The sequence below is a fragment of the Lygodium microphyllum genome, chromosome 19 (genome assembly GCF_053477565.2).
Source record: "Lygodium microphyllum isolate KBCC chromosome 19, Lygodium_microphyllum_v1.1.10, whole genome shotgun sequence".
NCBI classification, from domain to species: Eukaryota; Viridiplantae; Streptophyta; class Polypodiopsida; order Schizaeales; family Lygodiaceae; genus Lygodium; species Lygodium microphyllum.
The window spans coordinates 68,375,197-68,383,698 of NC_141153.1; the positions used below are offsets into that span (position 1 = coordinate 68,375,197).

The 8,502-nt window shown below is 42.1% G+C and overlaps 1 protein-coding gene across 6 annotated transcripts; it reads right to left on the reverse strand.

Annotated features, from left to right (window-relative positions):
• Positions 1-1,143: 1,143 nt before the first annotated feature.
• Positions 1,144-8,299, reverse strand: LOC148019986 (uncharacterized). 6 transcript variants are annotated; one of them, XR_015694901.1, is made up of 7 exons: positions 8,047-8,299; positions 6,892-7,041; positions 3,342-6,801; positions 3,181-3,241; positions 2,819-3,042; positions 2,540-2,697; positions 1,144-1,518 (listed from the first exon to the last, which is right to left on the reverse strand). XR_015694901.1 is itself a non-coding variant. In XM_087700230.1 (6 exons), exons 2-6 carry the CDS (start codon positions 7,007-7,009, stop codon positions 2,604-2,606), a joined length of 3,957 nt encoding a protein of 1,318 aa, XP_087556356.1. In that variant the 5' UTR covers positions 7,010-7,041; positions 8,047-8,299; the 3' UTR covers positions 2,005-2,603. The 6 variants fall into 6 exon arrangements, 1 of the variants encoding a protein (XP_087556356.1); XR_015694899.1 differs by having other exon boundaries at positions 2,471-2,697; XR_015694902.1 differs by lacking the exon at positions 1,144-1,518 and adding an exon at positions 1,525-2,025.
• Between the last annotated feature and the right edge of the window lie 203 nt (positions 8,300-8,502).

The window sequence follows — 8,502 nt, forward strand, 5'->3', positions numbered from 1 at the left end:
CCAAAGCGCGGGGAGGTTGCAGGCATTGGGATAGAAAGGCATGGCTTTGGAGATATTCTTTAGTTGCAGCTTGGGCCTTCAGAGGTGTGAATGACAAAAAGAGATGGTTACACCTTGTGAAGCGGGTGTCATTCATGTTTTCTAAGAGTTCCAGCATGCATTGCTTGCATTAGCTATAAGTCTCCCAATATTGTAACAGTCCAATCCTTATCTCATGTTAGTCAAAACTATTGCAATCAAATGTTAGAATTGAAATATTATTCTCGCTCCCTTATTTTTGTACATTTTTATAGCATGCAAAAAAACACTGATTTTTTTGGAGTGATTCCTTTCTTAAGAGTGGCTAGGATTGCTAAGTAACAAAGCAACTCCCTTCCTTTACTCACCTAAGATTGTGAAATACAATATTACTAAGACATCTCAAGCTATCCAAGGAGAAAATCTACCTAACCAATTTGATTAAAAAACTCCTCTTTAGCATTTCAAAAACGGCTCACCAATTAAAACCAAAAGGTCAAGATCTACTTGTTTTTTACATTACTTCTTTGCTTTTGTGAACTAAATTGGAGTAAAAACTTGAGTATAAAGCTTAAAGAACTAAAAGTATTTCCCACATGAATAGCAAAAAGGTTCCATTTGATGACCTCACGAAACATCACCAAGCAAGGTAATAATTGCGAAATATTGGTTGGAATTGTCATATAATATTAAGTCAAAGCACTAAAGCAATCAAAATGTTTGAAGGGGTCAAGAATGTGTACCACAAATGAGCTCACACCAACACAACTCAAAGCACAACCATGTCAACTCACCAAGATAAAGGCAACTAGAAAACATAGTTGTGGGAAGTTTATCAAGATAGCAAAAGTTATCATATAAGTGTTCCAATGGTCTAACCATTAATGAGCCTACTTTAGGGTCATTGATGTATGCACTAACTCTTATAGCTTGTTTTCCATTCATGCCAATGGTACCCAAAGTCGATTGTAACTACTCTTGAGCTAAATTATTTTGTCCTATGCATATTTGAGGTATTTTAGAAGACATTAATATTACTCTTTTCTCAAAGGATTAATACCTCTCTCTCTCTCTCTCTCTCTCTCTCTCTCTCTCTCTCTCTCTCATCTTGCACCATGTGTGACACATTATATCCATTACTCCATACAAATGCCAGATACAAGTCGTCCACATGATGATAACAAAGTTTAAACAAGATGAACCTATTAATATGTAAGAGGAATCACTACAAAATGCTAGATACAGGTCATGCACATGACGATAAAAAGTTTAAACAAGACAAACCTGTCAAACGTGTAAGAGGAATCATGCACATGGTATGATCATTATGGTGTGTGTGAGGCATATTTCCCAACCAGGAGATGTACACAACATTGAGTCTAACCTACGAACTCGTAAGCTAGAGCGAGCACAAGAAAGTTTCCTTCAAGATAAAGCTCAAGCACCCTTCTCTGATGTCACCAAAGAATGACAATCTCCATGCAGCCTAAGGTCAGCAATCTGTCATGACAAATAATTGCCATTAAATCAGGCTACGTAATCATCATTTCAAGTGGTGGTACATGTTAACTGTATCTTGCCTCCATAGATTTCCTGATCTTGTTTTTCCCAACCACATTTAGGTTTACAAAGCTTAGATTAGAATTCACAGGTAAGTAGGTTCAATGTGGCCTTTCAAACTATACACAAGCAAAGAAATACCAATTGCAGTATGCTAGTATGAGGCCAAATTTTAAGGAGTATAGATTGACTGGATTTCCACCATCACTAGCATATGAACTACACTGCAAACATAGACCATGTAGTTGTCTACTTCAAGCTTATAATCATGCTTTTGCACAGGTCCATTTCTTCCGTCAAGTCAACAAGACTAATCCAGCAGAAAAAGTCTTTGGCAAAGCCCTAAACAGGCTAGACCCTGCGTTATATTTGGTACAAACAAAGCTTCTGATCCATAACAACTGCATGTGATGGGAAAGGCTAGTCTTGTAGATCAACCTTGGCAGCCTGCTGACCATCATTTAACATGGAGGAAATCATTGAGTTGTTTTGAGCAATGTAAACCTAGACTTTGGAGCAAATCTGGTTTTTACACTTGAAACAGGATTCACTGAGCAGTTGCTTACACCACCAAAATGAAGAAACAAAACATCTAGCTTACCATTACACACTCAGAAAGCAGAACACCTATTGCTTCATGTATGTATGTCACTGTCTTATCTATGGTACTAACAGGCTTCTAGGCAGCTTCAGATGTTATCTGATGGAATATTGCTTGTCTAGGAAATACTCAAGTCATGGTTTCAACCCATTGATGAGCATTCAACACAGGAAAGGCATAAAGACAGCAGTACAAATGCAAACCAACATCACGAGCAGACCCAACTTTTGCAGCCGAAGACAGCTTTTCAGAGGGATACATGTATCAAATATACAAACCCAAAAGATTTACCTTGTCTGTATCTGCTGCTCAGGCAGTACAACACTTGCTTCACACATGGCATACCCCTGCTAACATTACCTTTTCCAAGGGCAACTGGAGCTCCACCAGCTGACTCCGCCATTTACCAACCTATAAGTAGGTTTCATTCAACCAATGGATAAGACCTATCTACCCTCGGCTGTGGTGAGAGATTGGATGGCTGATGCATGCCATTTTTAAACAATCTTTGTTTAAACCTGCAAGCAAGATTGTGTCAGCATACCTTGGCTAATCCGGGAATTGAAATTTTATGGTAGGTAAATGAAAAGCTAGCAGTAGCTGGTGAATTGACCAAACTTGCTGCAATGTTATGCATACATGGATGGAAGATCTCCAATGCTTGTGACTTGTTTCCCAGACGTGCGATCAATGACTCGACCAGCGAAGTCAAGATGGTAGTCCTTGCCAGAAGTAGTGGGCAATCCTCTACTAGCAAGACTTTGGAGTTCTGTGTCATCTAGCTCACGTCCATTGACTAGAACACCTGTCTCACCACCCGAACAGTCTCTAGGAAGGGGGAAATGAAGCTCCTCAATACGTGGCTGCATGAGAGAAAAAATATGTCAAATCAACTTGATACCATTTTTAATGCTAAATAAAAGGTAAACTAGTCATTGTTTCAAACCCTCTAGAGTAGATGAAGAACTAAAGTGGATTGAAGGCCCAGCCAGTCAACTTACAGGGACAATGCCAAGGGTCGGACCACCCAATACACCCCAGAATCCTGTGTGATAATCATACCTGTAGCATTTGGTGTGCACATCAATTAGATAATCCTTCATATTCACTTCCAAAGCACACATAATCAGAGAATCACATGCTGCAAAGATTCAACACTGACCAGTAAGAGCCAGCAGAGAGAGTTCCTGCCTTGTCTTCAGCTCTTTTCACCACCATATCAGGTACACACAGTCCATTAATCATCACTTCCCTTTGGCTTAACTTCAATTGGCCTCTCCCAAAGTCCTTGAGACTTTTCTTGAGCCGACCTGCAAGATGTTTTGCTTGTCTACTAAGATGTTGGACTGATGGAGCATGAATCCGCATATTGTCTTGTTCTTTCCCACCACCAACATCTGAAGGCACAGGACCCTTGGGTTGATAATACAGTGACCATGGACCTTCAATAAAACCATTTTTTCTGGACTCTTCATTAAAAAGTTCGATAAGAGGAGATCCGGGTCCCCCCTGCCTTTTCATATATACTGGCTTCTGGTATTCATCAACTGGCCTGACTGCACGAGTTTTTTCCGGGGCATATGCAGGATTTCTGACATGGACCTTGTGATTGTTAGTCAACATTTGAGGATTTTCATCTGATGCACAGACATGAACTGTTCTAGGTTCTACATTTTTCCTATCTACACCATCACTGAAATAATTTTCTACAGGGCTAGATGTACATGTGGTACTTGGCGAGGAGGAATGGAGATAATCATTATTTGCCTCACCATGCAGCTTGCAACTTGAAAATTCCTGGCCTTGCAGAGAGCCTCTGCTAGCACTGACATAAGCTTTCTGACTTGAGTTTTCCATACTGGGAATCTGCCTTGCGTTTTCCTTTAAAAGAGAACGCATTTGCTCAACCAGGTCATACTGGGCATAGCCAGAACCCTCAGTAGTCAAAGACTCCACATCAAGAGTTGCTGATTGAAAAGGTGCAGCCTCTGGATATAGATCCCTTGATTGGCCTAAATGAGAATTAACAGATGTAACAACAGCTGAATCCTGTATTGGGTGTACAGATGTAGCAACAGCTGAATCCCGTATTGGGTATACAGATGTTGTAAGTACACCTTCTGGACAGATCTGTCCCTTTGATACATGACCAACAGAAAACTTGGACACTCCCCTACAGTCACTACAGCGAATCTTTGCACGATTTCTACTGTCAAAATGTATTCTGATAGCCGGAAGTTGGAGAATTCGATCACAATATTTGCATACTACATAGGGGGCAGAGCCTCCTGTTGGTAAAGGAGGGTAAATCTTTTTCTTCTTTATGAAAGTCATTTTCTCCCACAGTGAAGATGGGCCCTCTTGGTCAAATCCAACAAAAGATTTTGTTTGAACATGAACAGGCACATGCACATGATGTATTGGGTAACAACTGTGCTCAAGAGCCACTGGCTGATGAGCCACTGGTACTGTTTGGCACGCCATGCATGACTGGTGGAATAGATTTTGTGGCATCATATGTTCAGGTATGTGAGCATGCTGAATGCATGGTGTATAAGCAGGAGAAACGTGACGGTAGGCACATACACCTAAAAGATGGTTTTGCTTTGGAGATGGGGGTACCAATGACTGAGACGAAACTTGACAAGAGCATGTCAAACTACTAGCCATAAATGTTGGAGAGGCAACTGACTTATGTAAGCATTGCTGACTATTACAGCTATAAGGTATATAGGCTTGAGAGCTATGAGCACTTTGGTGATAGTGAAATCCACCACTTTGTATATTATTAATGTCTCTGCCCTCTCTTTGGTGATAGTGAAACCCACCACCTTGTGTACTATTAGTGTCTCTGGCCTCTCTAAACACTGAAGGCTTCAAGCTATGTGGTTCGGAAAACTGTGTATTAGAAAACTGTCCGCATTTCATAGTCATATCACTCTGTGTCACATTATGTTTCCCTCCATAATGTTCAATGCCCTCTATTCTATGAACATGCATATCTGAAACATCTCTGACATGCTCATATATCTGTGTTCTGTCAGAACTGCCTCCACTATTTATGTGCCCATAGCTTATTTTCCCAGTCATGTTAGTTATGCTCGAGTTCAGCAATGTCTGCTGACCAGTCAACGCAGCCTGGAATGATAAAGTATCCTGTATGTCTTGAAATTCCTCTTTATTGAAACTGTTCTGTTTAGGCTGGTCCATCTTATGTGGTTTCCCAACTAAAACAACATTCTGCATTTCCTCCACAAAGGGGACCAGCCTTTCCAATTTTGATGGACTGTTCCTCCCTGCAGTTGACAATGAGTGACCAACTGTGGGGTTGTTGTTATTAATTGACACAGTTTTTGTAGCTTCTCTCTGAAAGCTCTGCATATTTCTAGCCTGATTCCATAACTCACTTTCTCTCAGAATATTTTGAGTGTCAACATCAGTTTGCAAGGTTGGCACAGATGTCATCTCATCCTGTCCTAACGATTCAGTTGAATCCAGCACGTCTGTGCTCAATATCCTCTTTTCATCTATTGCAATTCCACTGTCTGATGTGTCATCCAAAACAATCATCTTGCTTCCCGGTTGGTCATGATAGTCAAGCATGTCCATGTCAGCCAGTTTATTTGCAAGACTTTCCACACAAGTTGCTGGATTGTTCAGAGTAGAGGTGCTGCACAAGACTTCTCTTCTATCATGATCTCTAAATCCTTCATTGTCCATCCCATTTCCAATTTTAGGATCATGTGCTTGCAGCCATGTATTATCTGGCACCAGTCTGCTATTATCATGCACTTCAGAGCTCTGACAGTATTCTTTTTCCAAGGTAATTGAACCACACTGACCAGTTGGGCTCACATGAGCCACCTTGGGGAGACATTTGGAATGCCACAGTGCATGGTCGGTTGTTGCTTCTGCTTCCTGGTTTGCATCCATCCCTTTCTTAACACTAGATGACATTTCAATGGCATCCACTGCTTCTGAAAGTTGCTCAACATCTCTATTTACATGATTCGTTTCATTTTTGGGGTACACATTACCATCATTTATAACCAAACCCAGTTCTCGTTCAGTAGATGCTGTTGAAACAACATCAACTCTGCTCTTATCCTCTTCAGGAAATCTGTCAATCTGTAAAGCAGAGTTTCCCTGGTACATATTCTCTGGAGATGATGTTGGGAAATCAAAATCAGAATCCACGTCACTATGAGAACCTGAATCCAAGTCTGAAAAAGACCTGTTGGATGAATTTTGACCAGCTTTATTAAGTATATCAGACTGTGATTGTCTAGGAGTGCATACTGGTGTTTGGAACGATTGTACATCTGTTTCAGATACAACTGATTGAGTTGGTCCTGTTTTATACCCCTGGTCTTTTATACTGCACAAAGTTTGATCCTCAGAACGTACAGTCTCTTTCTGAGACTCAAAAACTAATGATTCATTGCTTTCATCGACAGCCATTTGTTCTGCTTTTGGATGATCTGTTGTCTCCTGCCCTTTCATTCCTTTGATCTCTTCCTTTTGAAAATCTGCATCATTCTGTCTATGTAAAACTGTGGCATCTGCAACTTTTTCCAGGTTTTCCTCCTGTGATGAAGAGTACAACTTACCAGAGTTCTCTCCTGTTGATGACAAAACACAGGTAAAGTTAATCTCATGTGCCTAGTGGAAGAACTGCAGAGGAGATGGTGGTCACCAATCATGCGTCTCACCTGAAAATAAATGCGCACATATGGGGCATTCAAAACTTGGGCTCGAAGGCTTCTTGAACAACGCAGTGCATCTTGGGCAACGAACCTTTCTGTGACGAGGAGTAGTTATCCCAGCCATACCTAAGCCTTCTGACGATGGAGATCACACACCTGAAATCATGATAAACAATAAATTAGCACGTGTCTGAGCTTTCACAGTAAGTTTCTGGCATTCGCCCAATAGGGAAAAGGGGTTGATTTCCCTTCTTTTTCCCTATGGTGTTCAAAATCACAAGCTTCTGTGAGCGAGGGACAGCCCACCTAGCTAGGTATGGTTAGGGGCAGGGGGCTGCTGGCCCAGGGGCTGTTTTTCCTTATAGTGTTCAACCCCATGAGCTTCTCCTTGGGAGACACTGCATACCTAGCTAGGTGTGGTAGGGACCAGGGAGCTGCCAGCCCTCTGGGTCAGTAACCCCCTGCCCCCAACCACACCTAGCAGTCCCTCCCTTGCAGAAGCTCATGATGTTGACGTAAGTCAAAATGTGGGAATTACAGTGGGAATTTGTCTAAAACTTCTTGTGTTTACAAAGAAAAACTGTCATGGTTCTAAACCTCAAAAGTTATCACAACTACCCCTCCAACTATGAGCTCAAAGTCAGCACCCAGATTAATTAGTAAGCTTGAACTGCTGAGTACGAGCACACAGGTCACCCTCCACTCTTTGCATTTAGTAAGTCTGATGTCATGAACGACCAAGCCCTGCTTCCCTTTGGACAAATTATGTACCCGCTTGGATTTGGATTAAGACTGATTCGTGCCAGAGGGCTACGTAAGAAGGTCAATCTGTGTAGGACAATAAACCACAGGCCAGTGCAGAGCTCTCTTAAAGCCTTACTATGCAGAAAATGGAAACGAGGGTTTGCATGTTGACAAGCACTCAGTATTAAGAGGTGAAGGCCTAACAAAATCCGTCTGTGATCGACTACTATGCCACTTGAAATTGCTCACATCGTAAGAAGTTTTGGCACAGCTTCCATGCCGAAACTCTTATGTATGAGACGGAGTAGAGAAGGAATTCTCGGGGACAGTAAATTCCTCAGAAACACGCTCGTACAGCAAAGAGCAGAATTGCATGAAATTTCTTGTTTGTTCTGGTGAATTGACGAGAGAAAGTACCTGAGGGAGGCGATGGGAGGTGCGGCATGTGCTTTGTTGTTCTGCTACGCTGGGGGACTGGTGCGAGAGAGAGAGAGAGAGAGAGAGAGAGAGAGAGAGAGAGAGCCTAGTCACAGAGATGAGTAGCAGACAGACAGGCAGGCAGACACAGACATGGAGAGAGGGAGGGAGGGAGAGAGGATGAGTGCGGTGCTGGAGTTCTATTAGGCTGCCCTTTCCTTTCCCTTGGCAGCCTCCTCGCACCATCTCCAGTGGGCTGGTCAAGAGTCCCAACCAATGGGAACATTTGCTTTTCTGCTTCCATGGCACCGTACCATGTCCGTATCATGGACCCACAAAAAACAATATGCACCTTACTCTCTCCCATTTTCCTCTACATTTTCAGTACAATTTTTGGAAGGGCAATATGCCAATAGGGTGACCTAGGGCTAACGCGGTGGCCGGGGGGCCAATAGA

Bases quoted from the DNA above. Each gene is read 5' to 3' on its own strand.
- LOC148019986 (XM_087700230.1), bottom strand. From the start codon at position 7,009: ATGGCTGGGATAACTACTCCTCGTCACAGAAAGGTTCGTTGCCCAAGA. The intron at 3,043-3,180 runs GTAAGTTGACTG...TCTCTCATGCAG, and splicing joins CGACCCTTGGCATTGTCCCT to CCACGTATTGAGGAGCTTCA. The intron at 2,698-2,818 runs GTATGCATAACA...TCTTGCTTGCAG, and splicing joins ATTGGAGATCTTCCATCCAT to GTTTAAACAAAGATTGTTTA.